Below are 26,517 nucleotides of genomic sequence, written 5' to 3'. Positions count from 1 at the left end.
GGTCCTTCACTATAATTAAGGGATATCTGCTAGCCATCCTTTCCTCCAGACACAGTTGCTTGAAGAGTACACGTGAAGTGGAAAACTGGAGACAAGAGTGATACCTAGGTTTGAATCATTGTTTGGGTCCCAGCCCAAGGACACTGCTCCCCAGGGCACGTTGACACAATGTAAAGAATCTACATGGTGTTTCCTGTTTTGGGTCAGGGGTGGTTACGAGTAGTCAACCAGATATTGCATCTGTTGCACCAGAGGGCAATGCAGTGAGAGATGTGTACAGGGGTCTCTGAAAACCTCACATTTAGGAAAAGAAAGCCTTCTAACCAAGGCCAAAAATGTTAAATGGCTTGCTCAAGATTTCACAGCTAGGAAGTGACAAAGCTGGGATTAAACCCTAATTACAGAGCCCATGGTCTTTACCACAGGCATGTGGGTGGCAGAGGACCCAATGACTGGGAGAGTTTTCACAGTGGAAGTGAAAACAGGTGAGCAGGATAGCAAGGTTTCCTGGAGAAGTAGGTGGCGAATGAAAAACAGCATGGGTCATAATACCCCTTAAAGATACAGCTTCAAGGACTTCCATGGCAGAAAAACTCAGTTACCCAAGAGGTGAGCACATAGCTAAACTCTTTTCCTTCGCTTCTTTGATGGTATCAGAACTGCTTTGAAGAGTTTCCTTGAAAAACAAAGCTCCCCAGATTGCATTCCTGGGGGCTGTCAAAGAAACTGTAAGCCTTTAATAAGCCCTCCAGCACCTCTGGTATCTGGATACTCGGGGGACTTGGAGAATCCGTACGTCTCTATTTTTTGGTTTGCCTTTTTCCTGGGACCGCCGGGACGCAGCGATCCACTTCGATATTGAAACTGTGCCAAGGCTAAGGCTTAGGTGGAAACAAATGGAATATATCCTTGTCACTGACCCGGCTTTGCCAGCATGCCCCCTCATCATCCCAAGTGCCCCTGTGGGCTTCCTCCCACCTGCCTGCCTGCTTCCTTTACGAGAGGCTAAGCCGACACCACGCGAGTGTGTACGCGCTGGGGACGGAGCCACCGAAGCGAAGCCCTGTCGGAGGAGTTTCGGGCGGGAGTGGGAACGGCTGGGCGTGGGGTCAGCAACGGCGCCACCGGGCAGGGCGTGGGGAGCCAGGCTTGTCAGAGCCAGAGCGCGTCACCGTCGCCGCAGGAGACGCCGCGCTGCCCAATTGGCAGAGGCGCTCCCTAGCAGCCTGGTGGGAGCAGAGATATAAAAGTGCTCCAACAAACCCGGAGCTGGCGTGCCGACCGCGGGCTGGTGGCGGGCGGCGCGGTGCTCCGGGGGTCCGGGCTCCCTGGCTCCTCGGGACTGCCTTGCATGCTCTGCGCCCCGCATCCCTGCTGCGCGCTCCTAGCCCAGCGGGAGGGGACGCCCGGCCCGCAGGCTCCCAGGGGAGGGGTGGCTCCTGCAAAATGGTCCCTCACCTCTTGCTGCTCTGTCTCCTTCCCTTGGTGCGAGCCACCGAGCCCCACGAGGGCCGGGCCGACGAGCAGAGCCTGGAGGCGGCCCTGGCCGTGCCCAATGCCTCGCACTTCTTCTCCTGGAACAACTACACCTTCTCCGACTGGCAGAACTTTGTGGGCAGGAGGCGCTACGGTGCGGAGTCCCAGAACCCCACGGTGAAAGCCCTGCTCATCGTGGCTTACTCCTTCATCATTGTCTTCTCACTCTTTGGCAACGTCCTGGTCTGTCATGTCATCTTCAAGAACCAGCGAATGCACTCGGCCACCAGCCTCTTCATCGTCAACCTGGCAGTTGCCGACATAATGATCACGCTGCTCAACACCCCTTTCACCTTGGTAAGGGGCCCGCTGCCTGCCGCCCCACCTTCTGTCTTCGTCTCCCTTTCCTCTCTCAATTCTCTGGCTTCCCTCTGCCGTTCTGTGTCTCTCTGTGGGTCCCCACTTCTCTCTCCACGTCTCTCTTCCTCCTCATTTCTCCTCTCCTCTGCCTCTGTCTTCCTGTCCTAGTCTCTTTTTTCTCTCCTCTGTCATCTCGGTTCTTGTCTCTCTCCTGTTTTTCTTAGTCTTTCTTTCAGTCTCTGTCTCTCTCTCTGAAGTCTTTCTGTCTCTCTTCTCTGTCTCTATCTCTCAGTGTCCTTATCTTTTTTTTCTGTCTTTCGGCCTCCCTATTCGTCTGTCTCTGTCTCCTCACCTCTTATCTCTTTTTCTTGTCAGTCCCTGTGATTTTATTTTTCTGTTCTCTCTCCTCTCCTCTCCCTACCTCTCCTCTCTTCCTCTCTCTCTCCTGCCTCACTCTCTGATTCCTCTCCACTTCTTTCTGTCTCATCACCTTATCAGCCAGAGCTTCTGCGGAGGTGGCATTGGGTAAATGGTTTGAGTGTCTGCAGCCAGCTGGAAATGAATGACCATTTCCTGTTTAATCTCACTGGGTCTGGGCTTGCTTGATAATTGAGCAGTAAATCAATGCCCCTGAAATGTCAGCAGAGATGATCAGGTCCCCCTCCCTCTGAATTGCAGCCTATTCAGTGCCCACCCGTACCCATGGGATGCTGCTTTGTGCTACAACTGAAATATCAAACAATTGCTAATTGTTAATGGAACATTAAGTGCATTTTCCCAGACCACTTATTTAAAGTGCATTTCCCTTCTGTGGGTTGATAATGAGGCTGTGTTTGAGGTCTGCGTTGAGGAAGAAATGAGGGGAGGTGGGCTTGGGCCCCAGAGATTGGGCAAGCTGGGGGCATTTGCACATTGGCAGCTGATGGGATTCTTCCCCAAGCCCTGGCTACTTAGCACTGGTGGTGTCCTGCTGTGACCCGGGAGTGTGGCTCTCATGGATGATTTGGGACTGTGAGGGTGATGACTGAGCAACCATAGTGACAGTTATACTGCATGTTTCTCTAGTGTGTTATATTTTTTCACTTTATGGAATAACTTTGTTATTTGAGTGATTACTAAAGCAATATCTATTAATCCCTCTTTGTCTCTCTCCCCGCTATCTCTCATACACAACCAGATATAACAGACAAGCAAAAAACACAGGATGAACCCCCACAAGTCCATCGCCTGTGTGAACATCCTTCCAAATCTTATATTGAAAAAGTACCCTCACATTCTCTTTCTCGTCCTCACTTATTAGAATATTACTCACATTTTGCAGATGAGAAAACTAGGGCACAGAGAAGTTCAATCCCTTGTCCAAAGCCACCTGCCAGTAGTTGGCAGAGCCAGGATGAGAATTCCATCCCCTAACTCAAGTCCAGAGGTTGGTCCACTAACCAGCTAGCTGGCAGTGAAGGACACTCTTGGACCATGTTTAGCTTCTGCTACTCCAAACCCTGGACTTGTTCTGATCTCCTTTCAGCCTACGTCTAACATATTGATGGCTGCTCGGTATCCCCTGGGCATTACCCAAGGATGAGTGGGCTTTCAAATACTCCCCTCCTCCCTGGGTATCTCAAAGCACAAGACAACAGCATCCCTGCCACCCGTTGGCACCTCCCTTGGTTTCTGACCTGAGAACCTACAATGGTGCGGTTGGACTGCGCTACCCAGGTTGGGAACTGGGAAGCCACAGAACATGGCCTTTTTTGCTGCTGCCCAGAGCCAGCATACAGGGCTGGATCTGCAGCAGACACAAGAAGGGGTAAGGAGGCCATGGACGTGAGGACAGGCTACACCTGAGAGCTGGCAATACCTGCCCCAGAGATCTCCTGCAAGAGACAGGATGTCAAGGTCCTCAGAACCCAGCACCCCCTCCAGTATGAGCCAAAGCAGCTCAGCCTTGAACCTGGCCCATCAAGCTGCCCCAATCCAAACTCGGATTACAGCTTATAAGGCGCTGGCAGGTAGGAAAGGAAGAAGGTTGTGGGGAGGGGCTTCCAACCCCTCAGCCTACTCAGCACAGGCTCCCCCACTGGGAAAGGCATCACTGCCTTTGCCTGATTGGCAACAATATCCTTCTTCCCTGGTCTCCCTTCCTATCCGCTTCATCTACTGCAGTCAGCGTGAAGCCTAGCTCTGATGATGGAGAGAAAAGCAATTACTTGCAGTTCCCATGGTAGACAGAGATAGATGCACACAGAATGTAGTGGAGCCTGGAGGAGGGAGTCTTTCATTCTGACCCATCAGAGTCCCATGAGAGGGTCAAAGGAGACTGCAAAGAATGTGACATTTCAATGGGACCTGGCTGAATAGGAATTTTCCAGGTCGAGATGAACACTTAGTGCAGACAGAGGGATCAGGGAGAACAAAGGCATCGAAGCATCAAAGTTCATGGTGTGTTGAGGGAACGTTGAGTGGCTCAATGAAGCTGAAGCATCAAGAAGCACAGTGCAGGAGTGGGCAGGGGAGGGAGAAGCGGAGATGGCCAGAAAGAAAGGCGGGGCCAGGTTGTGAAGGGGCCTGGATACTCTGTCCTGAGAGCCAGGATGATTTTCAAGCAGGAGAGTGACAACAATATGATTGTGGTTAGCAGAGATGCTGTCAGGAGTGTGAAGGCTGAATTCCAAGGTGACAAACCTGGAGAACTGGGAAAGCTGTTCAGAGGCTATAATAGTCTGAGGGAGAGATAACGAGGTACCCCACAAGGCCCATGGCCTTGGGACTGAAGAAGAGGGAACAGTTTTGAAAACCAGTGAGAGGCAGAACTGGTTGGATTTGGTAATTCCAATGTGAGAGGTAAGAAGTAGGAATAGCTGAAGATTTCTAGCTGTATAATGTTACTGAACTGCTCAAAAGCCTCAATGGCTCCTCCCTGCCCTCCACAAAGAAAGTAACATCCCTGGTCTGTTGTCCTAGTTTCAAGATCTGGCCAGACTTGTCATGACTCTCGTTCACACACTCCAGACAAACCAATCCACTCCTTATTCCCCAAACAGGTCCTGGGATTTCTGATCCAGTGCCAATGCCTTTTGTCCTCATCTCCACGTGTGCAAATCCCTCCTCAGTTCAAATGTCTCATATGTTGTAATAATGGCAGTTGATAGCGTTAAGTACTTGCTATGTACTAGGCACTGTTGTACCTACTTTACATGTGTTATCAATCTTGATTGATGTAACAACCATGTGAAAAGGGTTAGCCCATTTTACAGATGAGGAAAATGGGGCTCAGAGGGCCCAATGCCTTGCCCAAGGTCACAGTGATCAGTGGCAAACACTCTGCTCTAAGTCACTACATTATACTCCTTCTCTTGGGCCGACTTGCCCTATTTCTATGCCTCTGTGCCTCTGCCCACTCCCATTCCTACCTGGTGGCCCCATTACCCTTTAATCAGTCTCTACAGAGCACTGATTACTTTCTGTCTTGCACTTGAGTTGAGCCCGCCTCCGCCCTGGCTGCAAACTCCTTAATCAGAGTCAATGCTCAATCTCTCTCAGGCATGGGATGTTACTCACAGGAGCTGCTCAAGTACTAATTGAATGAGTAAATAGTGCTGGGTGATGGCGGATAAGGACCGGGCCTGCTTCTAGGGCCCTACATGGTTTTGGGAGCTTGTCTTCTCTCCCCACACCTGTCCACACCTCTCCAGGTCCCTGGGTCTCCTCCCCAGATGATGACTTGCAAGGCCAGTTTAGCCAAGATTTGCCAGCACAGCCCACATGCTATGTTGTGGCAATTCAGATGTGTCTCCTCTACTAGAGTGAACTTGTGTGGACTAAGAATGAATTTTGTTATTGCACATAAAGATAGCTACTATTTACTTCTAGTAATATCTGAACAATCTGCCAGACATTGTGTTTTGCCCTTTACAGACATTTAAAAAATTTAAACCTTACACTAAGCCTATAAGGAAGAGATTTCTGAGGGCTTTTTTTTTTGCAAATGAGGAAACAGATTCAGAGAGGTTACCTATCTTGCCCAAGCCGTCACAGTAAGAAACTGTTAGAGGTGGGAAGTCCAACTACAAAGCACACATCCTTCCCAGGCTCTCCTGGCACCTAATGGAGCCTGGCCCAGAAGCATGATCAGGGTTTGTTGAATTGAATGAATGAAAATGAGTTGTGCTGGAGAAAATCACGTTTACTCCACAATTCAGTAACATAGACAGAAAGAAGGGAGGAGCTGGAGGAATCCTCCTGAGGGCATGCTCCTCAGAGACCTCTAGGGATGGGTGTCAAAGTCAAGGCCTGTCTGTCTCCTAACATCTTTGGGCTCATCTCCAGGTTCGCTTTGTGAACAGCACATGGATATTTGGGAAGGGCATGTGCCATGTCAGCCGCTTTGCCCAGTACTGCTCACTGCACGTCTCAGCACTGACGCTGACAGCCATTGCGGTGGATCGCCACCAGGTGAGGGCACCTACCCCTAATGCTCTGCTCTTCCCTCTCTTGCTTCCCTTTCCTGGAAGTTGCAGGGGCTCTGAAGACAGTGTTTTAGCCCAGTTTTCAATGAGTGTGTTTCTCTTCTTATTGATCCACATGAACACATAGGTTAGGGATATTAAACCCTTTGTCTTAATTGTCACAGAAGTTATTAGTCTGTTGATCCAATGAATACTCATTGCTGGCATTTTCCTTTTTTGTTTTTCTTTTTTTTTTTTTTTGAGACAGAGTCTCACTCTGGTCGCTCAGGCAGGAGTGCAGTGGTGCCATCTCGACTCACTGCAACCTCCGCCTCCTGGGTTCAAGCAAATCTCCTGTCTCAGCCTCCTGAGTAGCTGGGATTACAGGCGCCCACCACCATGCCCGGCTAATTTTTGCACTTTTAGTAGAGATGGGGTTTTGCCATGTTGGCCAGGCTGGTCTCGAACTCCTGACCTCAGGTGATCCACCCCCCCTCAGCCTCCCAAAGTGCTGGAATTACAGGCATGAGCCATCATGTCCGGCCATTGCTGGCATTTTCTGTCTCAGAAATTAGTGAGCTTGTTTTGAGGATAGGGAAAGCAAAGCTGAAAAATCACAGATGAAAGGAGAGAGGAGTAATTGCAGGCCAGAGATGAGTGAGAGATGAATGTTCACCAATTCGGGCTGTTCAGGCAGAAAACAAGCCAGGATGTCCAGGTGGCAGGAGCAGGCATTGCAGTGAAGCATGGCGGCCCTGGGTCAGGAAGGTATTCTAACAGTTTTGCCTCCATGGAAAGCTCATGGGTATATATGGTGAAAAGGAACTGACCAGGACATCTAAGTAGGACAGCTTCGTGACAGGCGCCTTTTCCATGCTTACTCAATGAACTCACGTTGTACGCTTAGACCTATGCTGAATTATAGAATGGAGGCTCAGGAAAGTGCATATGTAGCTTTTCTGAGATCATGTACCTGTGAATGGTGACACTAGGATTAGGACTGAGGTCTGTCTGGCTCCAAGCCCATGTTCCAGTCACTAGACCATGCTGCTCTGAGAAGACTCAAAGGAATCTACAAGGCCATATTATAAGGGCCACCAGACACAGAAAGATGAGATTTCTTCTGAGTAGCACCATGAGATGCAGCAAGGACCACAGGATAGGAGGCTTCAAAGATGCAAATTCAAAGATACAGTCCAATGTGGGAAGAATTCTCTCACAGAAGTGTCTAAAGGTGGTCAAACCTGCCTGGGAGGCAATGAGTTTCATTTCACCAGCCATATTAGAGCAAAGTGAGGATGACAACTTGATGGGGAGGTATTCGAGGAGATTCCTGCATCTGATAAGGAATGGGACTAGTCAAAATTTGAGATCTCTTTATCTCTGAAATGCCATAATTTTGTTAGAATCAACTCTTAATTTATGTTGCAGGTGCTTTAGTGTAAAGTGTGAAAAGTTTGCATACAAATATTTCCTGCCTTTTCTTAACCGTCTCCCTTAATTTAACTAGAAGGACTTCTGATTATTTTACCTGGCCTATGCTTACCCCAGATTAATGCAACCGAGCATTGACCATGGGCTAAGGGTGGGTCTGGGGAATGGGGGCAAAGCCTTGCTCATGTTGACCATGTTACTGCAACATATACCCCAACAAGGGGCTCTGTCCCGAGGCCAACAGAGTCCTTGAGAAGTGCTTGGAGCCTCTGCCCCAGGCTGCCACTCCCTTCAGCAATCTGAACACAAGAGTATGAGGGGCAGAGATGGCTGAATCCAGAACAGAGATGTGCTGTCAACTTCTGAAGCCTCATTGCTTCCTCCCATAAAACCTTGAAAACATTGGGAGGAATAAAAAAAGCTCAGGACACAGCCAGGATGTCCAGTGTGTTCTGGGATGGCATCTAGAGGTGGTGCCAGCTCTTCCTGACCTCTTCCCCCAACCCTGGACTAACCTATCCCAAAGGCCTTTTTCAAAAAATAATGTTTCTCATCTGAAAATGAGGATGGTTTTAAATCCCTAAGTCTTTATTTAAACATTTTAGGATAATTGATTGATATACAGTAGCAACTCCAAGATGCATTTCAGCCTGAAGCCTGTAACATTGACTTTATTATAGTTGTGTGAGAGCTGGGCCCTGGTGCGGTTTTAGTAATGACTTTCATAAACATGTTGGGAGTTCCCACATAAGTGTCCGTGCAGCTTCCCAGGATGAGAGATGAGAATGGCCTCTTCCTGTCTGTCAGCTCAGACCCTCCCAGAGTCCATCATAACTTAAGGGGTCCAGAATCATGGGAAGATGAGCTCAGGTCCCGAGAAGGTGGGGGCTGACCATGGGCTTGCTCCTCTCCCAGCCTTGCTGTGGTGCCATGCAAGCAGCTTTCCTCCTGGACCCCTCCCCAGTCCTCTCACTGGACCCTGTTTCAGCCTGAGTATGACCAGCGAGGCAGATAACCTGCCCCGGGTCTCTGAATCCAGATGACCCTTTCTTTCCTCCTCTAGAAGTGGGCTGTTGGATGGGGCATGGCTGGGCCTCCTCTCCCCCAGCAGCTACCTGGTGTAGCTCAGGGGCTCAATAATGAACACAAGCGGTGCTTGACTTTATCAATAGGGCCTGCCTTATGTGACAAGTGAGCTGTGCCATCCAGATTTCTTTTTATTTATTTATGTATTTTCATTTTTTTAAACATATAGAGACAGGGTCTCACTGTGTTGCCCTGTCTGGTCTAGAACTCTTGGGCTCAAGTGATCCTTCTGCCTCAGCCTCCCAAAGTGCTGGGATTACAGGCGCGAGCATCTGCGCCTGACCCAGATTTCTGATTTGCCCCAAAACGTCTTCAGTTAGTGATGTGGTTTGCTTGTTTTCCAGGTCATTATGCACCCCTTGAAACCCCGGATCTCAATCACAAAGGGTGTCATCTACATCGCTGTCATCTGGACCATGGCTACGTTCTTTTCACTCCCACATGCTATCTGCCAGAAATTATTTACCTTCAAATACAGGTGAGGTGAATTCGTAGGTATCCACCTGGGGACTTGTGTCTTCTCCCGAATCAGGCTTGACCAAGGGATACTTGAGGTCCCCAGGAGCTCACAACTCTCTGAGCAACTAGTACCTGCCTTACTGAGTCTTTCTCTGGCTCGCTCCCATTCTGTTACCTCCTGGTCCATGCCTGTCCTCTACATTTTGTCTGCTTTCTCTCTTCTTTAGCTTCTCCCTTATTCTCTTTCCGGGTTCTCTGCAAGGACAAAGCAATAATTATCAGCATCTGTCACCAGGGTGCCGTACTTACACAGCCTGAGATCCGAGTCACCAAGGCCTTGTTGAAAAGGAGCAAGGTGTAAACCTCTCACACTATCTACAAACAAAATCTGCATGCACCTGAGCCTGAGACAGGCTTCTCTACCTCCCCCACCTACCGTGCGTGTTTATCATATGCTCTCACTGAATGAGAACGTCTTTCTTTCAACACTCAGTTTTTTAAAACTTCAACTGGTTCATTAGGTGATCTCCCTGCTGGACTGTCAGTTTGGGAAGAACTGGCCCTGTTTCTTTGTTATCTCAGTGATCTCAACACTTAGCTTACCACCTCCACATAACAAGCTCTTGGTACATATTTACTGAATGAATGAATCATCTTAGAGTGATTTTTTTTTTTTTTTTGAGACAGAGTCTCGTTCTATTGCCCAGGCTGGAGTGCAATGGTAGGATCTCAGATCACTGTAACCTCTGCCACCTGGGTTCAAGCAATTCTCCTGCCTCAGCTTCCCAAGTAGCTGGGATTACAGGCACGCACCATCATGCCTAGCTAATTTTTTGTATTTTTAGTAGAGACGGGGTTTCACCATGTTGGGCAGGCTGGTCTGGAACTTCTGATCTCAGGTTATCCGCCCATCTTGGGCTCCCAAAGTGCTGAGATTACAGGCATGACCCACCACGCCCGGCCCCATAGAGTGATTTTTGTCATTTATTGATGGTGGTGGTGTTGGTCACTGGTATGTCTTTTTTAAAAAAAATTTTTTATTATACTTTAAATTCTGGGGTACATGTACACAATGTGCAGTTTTGTTACCACGGGGGTTTGCTGCACCCATCAAACCATGCCATGGGGGTTTGCTGCACCCATCAAACCGTCACCTACATTAGGTATTTTTCCTAATGTTGTCCCTCCGCTAGCCCCCCACCTCCCGACAGGACCCACTGTGTGGTGTTCTCCTCCCTAGGTCCATGTGTTCTCATTGTTAAACTCTCACTTATGAGTGAGAATATGTGGTGTTTGGTTTTCTGTTCTTGTGATAGTTTGCTGAGAATGATGGTTTCCAGCTTCATCCATGTCCCCACAAAGGACATGAACTCATCCTTTTTTATTGCTGCATAGTATTCCATGGTGTATATGTGCCACATTTTCTTTATCCAGTCTATCATTGATGGACATTTGGGTTGGTTCCAAGTCTTTGCTATTGTTAATAGTGCCGCAGTAAACATATATGTGCATGTGTCTTTATAGTAGAATGATTTATAATCCTTTCGGTATATACCCAATAATGTGATTGCTCAGTCAAATGGTATTTCTAGTTCTAGATCCTTGAGGAATCATCACACTGTCTTCCACAGTGGTTGAACTAATTTACACTCCCACCAACAGTGTAAAAGCGTTCCTATTTCTCCACATCCTCTCCAGCATCAATTGTTTCCTGACTTTTTAATGATTGCCATTCTAACTGGCATGAGATGGTATCTCATTGTAATTTTGATTTGCATTTCTCTGATGACGACTGATGACAAGCATTTTTTCAAATGTCTCTTGGCTGCATAAATGTCTTCTTTTGAGAAGTGTCTGTTCATATCCTTTGCCCACTTGTTGATGGGGTTGTTTGTTTTTTTTCTTGCAAATTTGTTTAAGTTCTTTGTAGATCCTGGAGATTAGCCCTTTGTTAGATGGATAGATTGCAAAAATTTTGTCCATTCTGTAGGTTGCCTGTTCACTCTGATTGCTAGTTTCTTTTGCTGTGTAGAAGCTCTTTAGTTTAATTAGATCCCATTTGTCTATTTAGGCTTTTGTTGCCATTGCTTTAGGTGTTTTAGACATGAAGTCTTTGCCCATGCCTATGTCCTGAATGGTATCCAGGCTTTCTTCTAGGATTTTTATGATCCTAGGTCTTAGTTTAAGTCTTTGATCCATCTTGAGTTGATTTTTGTATAAGGTGTGAAGAAGGGGTCCAGTTTCAGTTTTCTACATATGGCTAGCCAGTTTTTCCAACAACATTTATTAAATAGGGAATCTTTCCCCCATTGTGTGTTTGTGTCAGGTTTGTCAAAGATCACATGGTTTTAGACGTGTGGTGTTATTTCTGAGGGCTCTGTTCCATTCCATTGGTCTATATCTCTGTTTTGGTACCAGCAACATGCTGTTTTGGTTACTGTAGCCTTGTAGTATAGTTTCAAGTCAGGTAGCGTGATGCCTCCAGCTTTGTTCTTCTTGCCCAGGAATGTCTTGGCAATGCGGGCTCTTTTTTGGTTCCATATGAATTTTAAAGTAGTTTTTTCCAATTCTGTGAAGAAACTCAGTGGTAGCTTGATGGGGATAGCATTGAATCTATAAATTACTTTGAGCAGTATGCCCATTTTCATGATATTGATTCTTCCTATCCATGAGCATGGAATGTTTTTGCATTTGTTTGTCTTTTCTTCTGTTGAGCAGTGGTTTGTAGTTCTCCTTGAAGAGGTCCTTCACGTCTCTTGTAAGTTGTATTCCTAGGTATTTTATTCCCTTAGTAGCAATTGTGAATGGGAGTTTGCTCATGATTTGGCTCTCTGTTTGTCTGTTATTGGTGTATAGAAATGCTTGTGATTTTTGCACATTATTTTGTATTCTGAGATTTTGCTGAAGTTGCTTATCATCTTAAGGAGATTTTGGGCTGAGATGATGGGGTTTTCTAAATATACAATCATGTCATCTGCAAACAGAGACAATTTGACTTCCTGTCTTCCCATTTGAATATCCTTTCTTTCTTTCTTCTGCCTGATTGCCCTGGCCAGAACTTCCAATACTATGTTGAGTAGGAGTGGTGAGAGACGGCATCCCTTTTTATGCTGGTTTTCCAAGGGAATGCTTCCAGTTTTTGTCCACTCAGTATGATATTGGCTGTGGGTTTGTCATAAATCGTTCTTTTTTTTTTTTATGCTTTAAGTTTTAGGGTAGGTGTGCACAACGTGCAGGTTTGTTACATATGTATACATGTGCCATGTTGGTGTGCTGCACCCATTAACTCGTCATTTACATTAGGTATATTTCCTAATGCTATCCCTACCACCTACCCCCACCCCTCAACAGGCCCTGGTGTGTGATTTCCCCTTCCTGTGTCCAAGTGTTCTCATTGTTCAATTCCCACCTATGAGTGAGAACATGGGATGTTTGGTTTTTTGTTCTTGCGATAGTTTGCTGAGAATGATGGTTTCCAGCTTCATCCACGTCCCCACAAAGGACATGAACTCATCATTTTTTATGGCTGCATAATATTCCATGGTGTATATGTGCCACATTTTCTTAATCTAGTCTATTGTTGTTGGACATTTGGGTTGGTTCCAAGTCTTTGCTATTGTGAATAGTGCCGCAATAAACATATGTCTGCATGTGTCTTTATAGCAGCATGATTTATAATCCTTTGGGTATATACCCAGGAAGAGGATGGCTGAGTCAAATGGTATTTCTAGTTCTAGATCCCTGAGGAATCGCCACACTGACATCCACAATGGTTGAACTAGTTTACAGTCCCACCAACAGTGTAAAAGTGTTCCTATTTCTCCACATCCTCTCCAGCACCTGTTGTTTCCTGACTTTTTAATGATGGCCATTCTAACTGGTGTGAGATGGTATCTCATTGTGGTTTTGATTTGCATTTCTCTGATGGCCAGTGATGATGAGCATTTTTTCATGTGTCTGTTGGCTGCATAAATGTCTTCTTTTGAGAAGTGTCTGTTCATATCCTTTGCCCACTTGTTGATGGAGTTGTTTTTTTCTTGTAAATTTGTTTGAGTTCTTTGTAGATTCTGGATATTAGCCCTTTGTCAGATCAGTAGATTGCAGATCTACTCATCTCCCATTTTCTCCCATTCTGTAGGTTGCCTGTTCACTCTGATGATAGTTTCTTTTGCTGTGCAGAAGCTCTTTAGTTTAATTAGATCCCATTTGTCAATTTTGGCTTTTGTTGCCATTGCTTTTGGTGTTTTAGACATGAAGTCCTTGTACATGCCTGTGTCCTGAATGGTATTGCCTAGGTTTTCTTCTAGGGTTTTTATGGTTTTAGGTCTAACATTTAAGTCTTTAATCCATCTTGAATTAATTTTTGTATAAGGTGTAAGGAAGGGATCCAGTTTCAGCTTTCTACATGTGGCTAGCCAATTTTCCCAGCACCATTTATTAAATAGGGAGTCCTTTCCCCATTTCTTGTTTTTGTCAGCTTTGCCAAGGGTCAGATAGTTGTAGATATGTGGCATTATTTCTGAGGGCTCTGTTCTGTTCCATTGATCTATATCTCTGTTTTCGTACCAGTACCATGCTGTTGTGGTTACTGTAGCCTTGTAGTATAGTTTGAAGTCAGGTAGCGTGATGCCTCCAGCTTTGTTCTTTTTGCTTAGAATTGACTTGGCAATGTGGGCTCTTTTTTGGTTCCATATGAACTTTAAAATAGTTTTTCCAATTCTGTGAAGAAAGTCATTGGTAGCTTGATGGGGATGGCATTGAATCTATAAATTACCTTCGGCAGTATGGCCATTTTCACGATATTGATTCTTCCTACCCATGAGCATGGAATGTTCCTCCATTTGTTTGTATCCTCTTTTATTTTGTTGAGCAGTGGTTTGTAGTTCTCCTTGAAGAGGTCCTTCACATCCCTTGTAAGTTGGATTCCTAGGTATTTTATTCTCTTTGAAGCAATTGTGAATGGGAGTTCACTCATGATTTGGCTCTCTGTCTGTCTGTTATTGGTGTATAAGAATGCTTGTGATTTTTGCACATTGATTTTGTATCCTGAGACTTTGCTGAAGTTGCTTATCAGCTTAAGGAGATTTTGGGCTGAGATGATGGGGTTTTCTAAATATACAATCATGTCATCTGCAAACAGGGACAATTTGACTTCCTCTTTTCCTAATTGAATACCCTTTATTTCCTTCTCCTGCCTGATTGCCCTGGCCAGAACTTACAACACTATGTTGAATGGGAGTGGTGAGAGAGGGCATCCCTCTCTTGTGGCAGTTTTCAAAGGGAATACTTCCAGTTTTTGCCCCTTCAGTATGATATTGGCTGTGGGTTTGTCATAGATAACTCTTATTATTTTGAGATACATCCCATCAATACCTAATTTATTGAGAGTTTTTAGCATGAAGTGTTGTTGAATTTTGTCAGAGGCCTTTTTGCCGTCTATTGAGATAATCATGTGGTTTTTGTCATTGGTTCTGTTTATATGCTGGATTATGTTTATTGATTTGCACATATTGAACCAGCCTTGCATCCCAGGGATGAAGCCCACTTGATTATGGTGTATAAGCTTTTTGATGTGCTGCTGGATTCAGTTTGCCAGTATTTTATTTAGGATTTTTGCATTGATATTCATCAGTGATATTGGTCTAAAATTCTCTTTTTTTGTTGTGTCTCTGCCAGGCTGTGGTATCAGGATGATGCTGGCCTCATGAAATGAGTTAGGGAGTATTCCCTCTTTTTCTTTTAATTGGAATAGTTTCAGAAGGAATGGTACCAGCTCCTTCTTGTACCTCTGGTAGAATTCGGCTGTGAATTCTTCTGGTCCTGGACTTTTTTTGGTTGGTAGGGTATTAATTATTGCCTCAATTTCAGAGCCTGTTATTGGTCTATTCAGAGATTCAGCTTCTTCCTGGTTTAGTCTTGGGAGGGTGTATGTGTTGAGGAATTTATCCATTTCTTCTAGATTTTCTAGTTTATTTGCATAGAGGTGTTTACAGTATTCTCTGATGGTAGTTTGTATTTCTGTGGGATCAGTGGTGATATCTGCTTTATCGTTTTTTATTGCATCTATTTGATTCTTTTCTCTTTTCTTCTTTATTAGTCTTGCTAGTGGTTTATCAATTTTGTTGATCTTTTAAAAAAACCAGCTCCTGGGTTCATTGATTTTTTTGAAGGGTTTTTTGTGTCTCTATCTCCTTCAGTTCTGCTCTGATCTTAGTTATTTTTTGCCTTCTGCTAGCTTTTGAATGTGTTTGCTCTTGCTTCTCTAGTTCTTTTAATTGTGATGTTAGGGTGTCAATTTTAGATCTTTCCTGCTTTCTCTTGTGGGCATTTAGTGCTATAAATTTCCCTCTACACACTATTTTAAATGTGTCCCAGAGATTCTAACATGTTGTGTCTTTGTTCTCGTTGGTTTCAGAGAACATCTTTATTTCTGCCTTCATTTCGTTATGTATCCAGTAGTCATTCAGGAGCAGGTTGTTCAGTTTCCATGTAGTTTTGCGGTTTCTTAGTGAGCTTCCTAATCCTGAGATCTAGTTTGATTGCACTGTGGTCTCAGAGACAGTTTGTTATAATTTCTGTTCTTTTACATTTGCTGAGGAGTGCTTTACTTCCAACTATGTGGTCAATTTTGGAATAAGTGCGATGTGGTGCTGAGAAGAATGTATATTCTGTTGATTTGGGGTGGAGAGTTCTGTAGATGTCTATTAGGTTTGCTTAATGCAGAGCTGAGTTCAATTCCTGGATATCCTTGTTAACTTTCTGTCTCGTTGATCTGTCTAATGTTGACAGGGGGGTGTTAAAGTCTCCCATTATTATTGTGTGAGAGTCTAAGTCTCTTTGTCGGTCTCTAAGGACTTGCTTAATGAATCTGGGTGCTCCTGTATTGGGTGTATATATATTTAGGTTAGTTAGCTCTTCTTGTTGGATTTATCCCTTTACCATTATGTAATGGCCTTCTTTGTCTCTTTTGATCTTTGTTGGTTTAATGTCTGTTTTATCCAAGACTAAGATTGCAACCCCTGCCTTTTTTTGTTTTCCATTTGCTTGGTAGATCTTCCTCTATCCCTTTATTTTGAGCCTATGTGTGTCTCTGCACGTGAGATGGGTTTCCTGAATACAGCGCACTGATGGGTCTTGACTCTTTATCCAATTTGCCAGCCTGTGTCTTTTAATTGGAGCATTTAGCCCATTTACATTTAAGGTTAATATTGTTATGTGTGAATTTGATCCTGTCATTATGATGTTAGCTGGTTATTTTGCTCGTTAGTTGATGCAGTTTCTTCCTAGCCTCGATCGTCTTTACAATTTGGCATGGTTTTGCAGTGGCTGGTACAAGTTGTTCCTTTCCATGTTTAGTGCTTCCTTCAGGAGCTCTTTTAGGGCAGGCCTGGTGGTTACAGAGTCTCTCAGCATTTGCTTGTCTGTAAAGTATTTTATTTCTCCTTCAGTTATGAAGCTTAGTTTGGCTGGATATGTAATTTTGGGTTGAAAATTTTTCTTTAAGTTTGTTGAATATTGGCCCCCACTCTCTTCTGGCTTATAGAGTTTCTGCTGAGAGATCCGCTGTTAGTCTGATGGGCTTTCCTTTGTGGGTAACCCGACCTTTCTCTCTGGCTGCCCTTAACATTTTTTCCTTTGTTTCAACTTTGGTGAATCTGACAATTATGTGTCTTGGAGTTGCTCTTCTCAAGGAGTACCTTTGTGGCATTCTCTGTATTTCCTGAATTTGAATGTTGGCCTGCCTTGCTAGATTGGGGAAGTTCTCCTGGATAATATCCTGCAGAGTGTTTTCCAACTTGATTCCATTCTCCCCATCACTTTCAGGTGCACCAATCAGGCATAGATTTGGTCTTTTCACGTAGTCCCATATTTCTTGGAGGCTTTGTTCATTTCTTTTTATTCTTTTTTCTCTAAACTCCTCTTCTTGCTTCATTTCATTCATTTGATCTTCTATCACTGATACCCTTTCTTCCAGTTGATCGAATTGGCTACTGAAGCTTGTGCATTCATCACGTAGTTCTTGTGCCATGGTTTTCAACTCCATCAGGTCCTTTAAGGACTTCTCAGCATTAATTATTCTAGTTAGCCATTAGTCTAATCTTTTTTCAAGGTTTTAACTTCTTTGCCATGGGTTGGAACTTCCTCCTTTAGCTCAGAGAAGTTTGATTGTTTGAAGCCTTCTTCTCTCAGCTCATCAAAGTCATTCTCCGTCCAGCTTTTTTCCATTGCTGGTGAGGAGCTGCATTCCTTTGGAGGAGGAGAGGCACTCTGATTTTTAGAATTTTCAGTTTTTCTACTCTGTTTTTTCCCCATCTTTGTGATTTTATCTACCTTTGGTCTTTGATGATGGTGACATACAGATGGGGTTTTGGTGTGGATGTCCTTTCTGTTTGTTAGTTTTCCTTCTAACAGTCAGGACCCTCAGCTGCAGGTCTGTTGGAGTTTGCCGGAGGTCCACTCCAGACCCTGTTTTCCTGGGTATCAGCAGCAGAGGCTGCAGAACAGCAAATAATGGTGAACAGCAAAGGTTGCTGCCTGATTGTTCCTCTGGAAATTTTGTCTCAGAGGAGTACCCGGCCATGTGAGATGTCATTCTGCCCCTACTGGGGGGTGCCTCCCAGTTAGGCTACTCGGGGGTCAAGGACCCACTTGAGAAGGCAGTCTGTCCATTCTCAGATCTCAAGCTGCATGCTGGGAGAAGCACTAATGTCTTCCAAGCTGTCAGACAGGGACATTTAAGTCTGCAGAGGTTTCTGCTGCCTTTTGTTTGGCTATGCCCTGTCCCCAGAGGTGGAGTGTACAGAGGCAGGCAGGCCTCCTTGAGCTGCGGTGGGCTTCACCCAGTTCAAGCTTCCTGGCTGCTTTGTTTACCTACTCAAGCCTCAGCAATGGCGGGTGCCCCTCCCCTAGCCTCGCTGCCACCTTGCAGTTTGATCTCAGACTGCTGTGCTAGCAATGAGTGAGACTCCGTGGGCGTAGGACCCTCAGCTGGGCACGGGATATAATCTCCTGGTGTGCCGTTTGCTAAGACTGTTGGAAAAGCGCAGTATTAGGGTGGGAGTGACCTGATTTTCCAGGTGCCATCTGTCACCCCTTTCCTTGGCTAGGAAGGGGAATTCCCTGACCCCTTGCACTTCCCAGGTGAGGCAATGCCTCGCCCTGCTTTGGCTCATGCTAAGTGTGCTGCACCCACTGTCCAACAATCCCCCATGAGTTGAACCCAGTACCTCTGTTGGAAATGCAGAAATCATTTGTCTTCTGCATCGCTCACGCTGGGAGCTGTAGACTGGAGCTGTTCCTATTTGGCCATCTTGGAACCACCCCATAAATAGTTCTTATTACTTTGAGATACATTCCATCGATATCCAGTTTATTGAGAGTTTTTAGCATGAAAGGGTGCTGAATTTTGTTGAAGGCCTTTTCTGCATCATTGAGATAATCGTGGTTTTTGTCATTTGTTCTGTTTATATGATGCATCATATTTATTGATTTGCATATGTTGAACCAGCCTTGCATCCCAGGGATGAAGCCGACTTGATCATGGTGGATAAGCTTTTTGATGTGCTGCTGGATTCGGTTTGCCAGTATTTTATTGAGGATTTTCGCATTCATGTTCCTCAGGGATATTGGCCTGAAATTTTCTTTTTTTTGTTGTGTCTATGCCAGGTTTTGGTATCAGCATGATGCTGGCCTAATAAAATGAGTTAAGGAGGATTCCTTCTTTTTCTATTGTTTGGAATAGTTTCAGAAGGAATTGTACCAGCTCCTGTTTGTACTTCTGGTAGAATCTGGCTGTGAATCCGTCTAGTCCTGGACTTTTTTTGGTTGGTAGACTATTAATTACTGCCTCAATTTCAGAACTTGTTAGTGGTTTATTCAGGGATTTGACTTCTTCCTGGTTTAGACTTGGGAGGGTGTATGTGTCCAGCAATTATCCATTTCTTCTAGATTTTCTAGTTTATTTGTGTAAAGGTGTTTATAGTATTCTGTGATGGGAGTTTGTATTTCTGTGGGATCAGTGGTGATATCCCCTTTATCATTTTTTATTGCATCTATTTGATTCTTCTCTCTTTTCTTCTTTATTAATCTTGCTAGTGGTCTATCAAGTTTGTTGATCTTTTCAAAAAACCAGCTCCTGGGTTCATTGATTTTTTTGAAGGTTTTTTTGTCTCTATCTCCATCAGTTCTGCTCTGACCTTTGTTATTTCTTGCCTTCTGCTAGCATTTGAATTTGTTTGCTGTTGCTTCTTGAGTTCTTTTAATTTTGATGTTAAGGTGTCAATGTTAGATCTTTCCTGCTTTCTCTTGTGGGCACTTAGTGCTGTAAATTTCCCTCTGCACACTGCTTTAAATGTGTCCCAGAGATTATGATATGTTGTGTCTTCATTCTCCTTGGTTTCAAAGAGCATCTTTTTTTCTACCTTCATTTTGTTATTTACTCAGTAGTCATTTCGTAGCTGGTTGTTTAGTTTCCATGTAGCTGTGTGATTTTGAGTGAGTTTCTTTTTTTTTTTTTTGAGACGGAGTCTCACTCTGTCGCCCAGGCTGGAGTGCAGTGGCATGATCTCAGCTCACTGCAAGCTCTGCCTCTCCTCCCTCAGCCTCCCGAGTAGCTGGGACTACAGGCGCCCACTACCAAGCCCGGCTAATTTTTTTTTTGTATTTTTAGTAGAGACAGGTTTCACCATGTTAGCCAGGATGGCCTCGATTTCCTGACCTCGTGATCCACCCGCCTTGGCCTCCCAATGTGCTAGGATTACAGGCATGAGCCACCGTGCCGGGCCTTGAGTGTGTTCCTTAATCCTGAGTTCTAGTTTGATTGCACTGTGCTTTGAGAGACTGTTATGATTTCCGTTCTTTTGCATTTGCTGAGGAGTGTTTTATTTCCAATTATGTGGTCAATTTTAGAATAAGTGTGATGAGGTACTGAGAAGAATGTGTATTCTGTTGATTTGGGGTGGAGAGTTCTGTAGATGTCTATTAGGTCCATTTGGTCCAGAACTGAGTTCAAGTGCTGAATATCCTTGTTAATTTTCTGTCTCATTGATCTGTGTAATATTGACCGTGGGGTTTTAAAGTCTCCCACTATTATTGTGTGAGAGTCTGAGCCTCTTTGTAGGTCTCTAAGAACTTACTTTATGAATCTGGGTGCTCCTGTATTGGGTACATATATATTTAGGATAGTTAGCTTTTCTTGCTGCATTGATCCCTTTACCATTATGTAATGCCCTTCTTTGTCTCCTTTGATATTTGTTGGCTTAAAGTCTGTTTTATCAGAGATTAGGATTGTAACTCCTGCTTTTTTTTTTTTTTTTTTTTTTGAGATGGAGTTTCACTCTTGTTGCCCATGCTGGAGTGCAATGGTGCAATCTTGGCTCAACGCAAACTCTGCCTCCTGGGTTCTCCTGCCTCAGCCTCCCGAGTAGCTGGGATTATAGGCATGCGTCACCATGCCCAGCTAATTTTGTATTTTTAGTAGAAACAGGGTTTCTCCATGTTGGTCAGGCTGGTCTCGAACTCCTTACCTCAGGTGATCCGCCCATCTCGGCCTCACAAAGTGCTGGGATTACAGGCATGAGCCACCATGCCAGGCTTCATTTGTTGTGTTAGATGAGCTTCCTTAGAGACAGATTTCTTTTTTTAAACTTTAAGTTTTAGGGTACATGTGCACAATGTGCAGTTTTGTTACATATGTATACATGTGCATGCTGGTGTGCTGCAACCATTAACTCATCATTTAACATTAGGTATATCTCCTAATGCTATCCCTCCCCCCTCCCCCCCACCTCACAACAGTCCCCAATGTGTGATGTTCCCCTTCCTGTGTCCATGTGTTCTCATTGTTCAGTTCCCACCTATGAGTGAGAACATGCGGTGTTTGGTTTTTTGTCCTTGCAGTAGTTTGCTGAGAATAATGGTTTCCAGCTTCATCCATGTCCCTACAAAGGACATGAACTCATCATTTTTTATGGCTGCATAGTATTCCATGGTGTATATGTGCCACATTTTCTTAATCTAGTCTGTCATTGATGGACATTTGGGTTGGTTCCAAGTCTTTGCTATTGTGAATAGTGCCGCAATAAACATATGTGTGCATGTGTCTTTATAGCAGCATGATTTACAATCCTTTGGGTATATACCCAGTAATGGGATGGCTGGGTCGAATGGTATTTCTAGTTCTAGATCCCCGAGGAATCGCCACACCGACTTCCACAATGGTTGAACTAGTTTACAGTCCCACCAACAGTGTAAAAGTGTTCCTATTTCTCCACATCCTCTCCAGCACCTGTTGTTTCCTGACTTTTTAATGAAGGCCATTCTAACTGGTGTGAGATGGTATCTCATTGTGGTTTTGATTTGCATTTCTCTGATGGCCAGTGATGATGAGCATTTTTTCATGTGTTTTTTGGCTGCATAAATGTCTTCTTTTGAGAAGTGTCTGTTCATATCCTTCACCCACTTTTTGATGGGGTTGTTTGTTTTATTCTTGTAAGTTTGTTTGAGTTCATTGTAGATTCTGGATATTTTTTACGATAAAGGCAGGTGCACCTGCAAGTGGCTAATTGAGGCAGTGCTCCCAGGAGCAATGGGAAAGAGAGTGGCAGAGGCTAGACCAGGACCAGGGAGAGACTAAGGAAGGGCATGATTTCAGAGGAAGCTTCCCCTGCCCCACAAGAGGCTCTGGGGCAGAACTGAAAATGCAGAGTTTGTCTCACCTTGAGGCCAGGTAACTGGGCTTTCCTATTTCTCCGTCTCTCGGTCTTTTGTTACAGGTCTTTCCTAGGAAAATTGGAAACTCCCGGCCAATTATGGCTGTGGTGAATCGTGGGAAGGGCCTTGAGTGGCCTTAGGGGAGTCCTAGGCACCTAGAAGATCACAGGTGCCAGCTGTTTCTTGCTAGGGAGTTGGTTCTCCAGACTGGCAAAGGGGCTCTGCAGGGATCCAGGGAGTGTCTGCCACAGGAGCCATGTGCCACCCCACCTGCAACAAGCACGCACACACACACACACACACACACACTCTCACTCCTGTGACAAAAGCAGGGTCAAGAGAAACATTTCCGGAAGGCGGATTTCAACTAATTTATAAAGGCCCCCTCCAGGAATTCTAGGACATTAAAATGAATCACACACCCAGATCCCCCAACATCCAGGCTGCCCTTCTACCTTTCCACATGGAGGACTTTATTTTTCCCCCTAACAAAAGCAAAGGAAGTTTCCTTTCTCTTTTGTTAGTGATGACCACTGGGACATAGAACTAGAGCACCAAGCCACATGGATATTCCTAAAAAGGCTGAAGAGGACCGGGGTACATTCCACATAAAATAAATACTTGTTCTATGAGTGGTTGAAGGGATGTTAGTTCAGGCTTTACCACTATATGCTCAAGATCCATCATTTCTTTTCTTTATGCCTTAGTTTTCCCTTTAAAATGGGGAAGTAGAACAATGGGAAATTCTAGGATTTCCTCAAGGATGAGTTAATTTTCAACCTTGGAACACGAGCATTTCATTCATTCATTCAACAAATATTTATTGGGTCTCTACTGTGGGATAGGAATTGCACAAGATTAAGAGAACACAGAGAAATTCAGGTGTATTATTTACCTCTATGCAATTTCCAGCCTAGTGGGGGAGGAAGAAATGTAATCAGATAATTAGGCTACAGCATCAAAAGTGGTATATTAGATGGATGTACCAGGAGCCCAGTGGAAGGAGAGGCCAGTGCTTCTTGGGATGAAGCCTTTCCACACTAATATCTCCTTTCTGTTACCTCTTTCCCCCTCCCCACTTCCTGCCCCCAGCGAGGACGTAGTGCGCTCCCTCTGCCTGCCAGATTTCCCTGAGCCAGCTGACCTCTTCTGGAAGTACCTGGACTTGGCCACCTTCATCCTGCTCTACATCCTGCCCCTCCTCATCATCTCTGTGGCCTACGCTCGTGTGGCCAGGAAACTGTGGCTGTGTAACATGATTGGCGATGTGACCACGGAGCAGTACCTTGCCCTGCGGTGCAAAAAGAAGAAGACCATCAAGATGTTGATGCTGGTGGTGGTCCTTTTCGCCCTCTGCTGGTTCCCCCTCAACTGCTACGTCCTCCTCCTGTCCAGCAAGGTCATCCGCACCAACAATGCCCTCTACTTTGCCTTCCACTGGTTTGCCATGAGCAGCACCTGCTATAACCCCTTCATATACTGCTGGCTGAACGAGAACTTCAGGATTGAGCTAAAGGCATTACTGAGCATGTGCCAAAGACCTCCCAAGACTCAGGAGGACAGGCCACCCTCCCCGGTTCCTTCCTTCAGGGTGGCCTGGACAGAGAAGAATGATGGCCAGAGGGCTCCCCTTGCCAATAACCTCCTGCCCACCTCCCAACTCCAGTCTGGGAAGACAGACCTGTCATCTGTGGAACCCATTGTGACTATGAATTAGAGGAGGTTGGGAAGAGGGAGTGGGAGGGGTCTGTCTCTACCTGAGGCAGGGAAAGAGAGCCTATTCTCACACATGATCTTCAGAGTGCTGGAAACACACTCCTGCAGAAGCTGTAGGACTCTTGAATTCCTTGGAAACTATCCTGCCTCCTAGCCCCATGTGATGTGAAAACTAAAAGGCACCACCAACTAGACATGTGTTCATAAATTCCCATCTAAGAAACACTGGGAGGCACAGCAGCCTAGATCTCTGAGCAAGAGGAGCGAGGATAACTTTGGCCCAGATGGGGGCTGAATCATTCAACTGCCTCCATCTATGGGGCAGCTGCTGCCTTACAGCCCTTCCTACTGCTGAGTATCCCGAAGGGAGACCTAAATCATACTTTGGGTGTGGTGACCCAGATGCACAGAGCTCTGCTTGAAACAGGTACACGGGCCAGGGAAATGCCAGCAAGCCAGAGCGGGCGTGGAGATTTTTATGCCTCACTTTCTGGAGTCACTGGGCCATGATGAATCGTAAGTCTTCAGTGGCCTAGCAATATCCAGACAAGAAAGGACAAACTTTGGTTCCTTGAAACAAAGGGAAATTATTATTGCCACTTAGAAAAATTCAGAAAACACACACACACACACACACACACACACAGAAAATCACTCTCTCATCCCATCCATTTGTGATAACATCTGTGAACATGCTGTGGCTCTATTTGCAATGTTTTCCTTTGTGTGTGTGACTGTGTGCATGTGTGCATGACCTTTTTTTTTTTCTTTTTTTTTTTTTGAGATGGAGTCTCACTCTGTCACCCAGGTTGGAGTTCAGTGGCATGATCTCGGCTCACTGCAAGCTCTGCCTCCCAGGTTCACGCCATTCTCCTGCCTCAGCCTCCCAAGTAGCTGGGACTACAGGCACCCACCACCATGCCTGGCTAATCTTTTGTACTTTTAGTAGAGATGGGGTTTCACCGTGTTAGCCAGGATGGTCTCGATCTCCTGACCTCGTGATCTGCCTGCCTAGGCCTCCCAAAGTGTTGGGATTACAGGCATGAGCCACCGTGCCCGGCCCTTTTTTTCATTTATACTTTTTCATTTAGGTTCTAATGATTAACAGAAACAGGGGTACCTTTCCCAAGGATGTCCACCAGAAGAGTTGAAGAAGAGGTGAGAAGAACCCAAGGTGAAGCCTGTCACCACGCAGAGAGAACTGCCCCCTATTGTAGACAGTGGTGGGAAGGGCCTGGCTCACATGCCCCTCCTTAGAGGCAGCCTCAAGATGAACCAGGGAATCAAACTCAGCCAGGAGGCATGATTGCTTCTCTCCTGCAATTCCGCAAAAACAAGTGGTCATGAAACATTGTTCTGTTTTTACAAGAGATGAAGGAGCAGGCATTCCAATATGCTGGAAGTAATTGTGCTTAGACACCTCATCCTCCCAAGCTGTCTAGAAAGGCCATTTCGCTGTGTTGTCTGAATAATGAGGGTTTTGTCACACCATTTCTCAAAAGGAGATTCGCTGTCAACATGATTTTAGTGCTTCAGGTGTCAATTTCACTTACAGAAACCTATGCCTCCTTAAGAAACCTCAATTCTTAAGGGTCTAACGTGCCAGAGAAATCTCATTCCAGGGACTGATTGTTTTTAATCACCTTCCGTCTGGTCCTGAGTGACTCACTGTGTCACCCAGAAAAGAGACCTGTCAGGCAGAATCAAGCTTAATTCACCTGCTCTAAACAATTGCTACTGACACACTGCTTTTAGGTTTTCTTCTAGCACCAGATAAACTCTGAAAGCAAAGCATGGATATGAGCTCAGTAGGAAACTAAGGTTTGAGGGAGAGTTTGTCACTTAGACCTCTTGGCTGTTAACTGAAACTGAACTTGGTCACGTCATCTGCTTCCCTGTAATGAACTATGAGGGTTCTTTATCCTAGTTTCTATTTATGAAGATGGTTGAAAATTTTCAAGACAAGATTTTGAAAACTCACTTACTGAATTATGGGCAAAACCGTGACTTTCATTGGGCAGACAGAGTCTTCTAAGCCCACAGGGATCCCCAGATGGATTTTTCAGCACAAATGGCTCATGTGCCTGTACTTATTATCTCTGTGGTGTGTCAAGAAGTAGCTAATGGTTTCATCTGAAAGCTGCCATAGAAATTCTATGAACCAGAATGAGACAAGGCAGCAGGCACACAGAAGGTTTATCCTGCTCTGGGAAGCATGGAGGATGTTGCACTTCACTCCTCTCTGAGGGTATCTAGGAATACAGAAGCTCCTTGACTTACATCTCAATAAACTCATTGTAAGTCCAAAATATTGGAAGTCGAAAATGCGTTGAATAAACCCAACCTACTGAACATTGTAGCTTAGCCAGGCCTACCTTAAATGTTCTGAGAACACTTACATTAGCCTACAGTTGGGAAAAATCATTTAACACAAAGCCTATCTTGTAATGAAGTATTGAATATCTCATGTAATTTATTGAATCCTGTACTCAGAGTGAAAACCAGAGTGGTTGTATGGATATGCGAAGTATGGTTTCTACTGAATGTGTATTGCATTCACATCATCATAAAATTTTAAAAAATCCTAAGTTGAACCATTGTTAGGGACCTTCAGTACTGCCAAGTCCCAAAGAAAACCTTTTTTCTCTGGGGAGCACCCACTGATGGCTCATTAGATCTGTCCCTTCCCCGAGGTCCCTGTGTGCCTTTGAGCAAAAAGTGAATTGTGTTTGTGAAGGTAAAATTTGTGAAACTTGAGTTTTTCCAATGTGCTGTAAAGTGTTTTATTGTAAATTGCTCATCTCAATAAAATTTATTTCAGGTGTGTGGA

The 26,517-nt window shown here is 44.9% G+C and overlaps 1 protein-coding gene across 2 annotated transcripts; it reads left to right on the top strand.

Moving 5' to 3' along the window:
- Positions 1-1,103: 1,103 nt before the first annotated feature.
- GPR83 (G protein-coupled receptor 83) lies at positions 1,104-26,517 on the top strand. 2 transcript variants are annotated; one of them, XR_004250289.2, is made up of 5 exons: positions 1,104-1,833; positions 6,163-6,288; positions 9,146-9,279; positions 23,064-24,203; positions 24,779-25,683. XR_004250289.2 is itself a non-coding variant. In XM_032167175.2 (4 exons), exons 1-4 carry the CDS (start codon positions 1,447-1,449, stop codon positions 23,686-23,688), a joined length of 1,272 nt encoding a protein of 423 aa, XP_032023066.1. In that variant the 5' UTR covers positions 1,104-1,446; the 3' UTR covers positions 23,689-26,517. The 2 variants fall into 2 exon arrangements, 1 of the variants encoding a protein (XP_032023066.1); XM_032167175.2 differs by having other exon boundaries at positions 23,064-26,517.

Source organism: Hylobates moloch, unplaced genomic scaffold (assembly GCF_009828535.3).
Source record: "Hylobates moloch isolate HMO894 unplaced genomic scaffold, HMol_V3 SCAFFOLD_11, whole genome shotgun sequence".
Lineage (NCBI taxonomy): Eukaryota > Metazoa > Chordata > Mammalia > Primates > Hylobatidae > Hylobates > Hylobates moloch.
This window is presented reverse-complemented; position numbering and strand designations above follow the sequence as displayed.

Bases quoted from the DNA above. Each gene is read 5' to 3' on its own strand.
- GPR83 (XM_032167175.2), top strand. From the start codon at position 1,447: ATGGTCCCTCACCTCTTGCTGCTCTGTCTCCTTCCCTTGGTGCGAGCC. The intron at 1,834-6,162 runs GTAAGGGGCCCG...GCTCATCTCCAG, and splicing joins TCAACACCCCTTTCACCTTG to GTTCGCTTTGTGAACAGCAC. The intron at 9,280-23,063 runs GTGAGGTGAATT...TCCTGCCCCCAG, and splicing joins TTATTTACCTTCAAATACAG to CGAGGACGTAGTGCGCTCCC.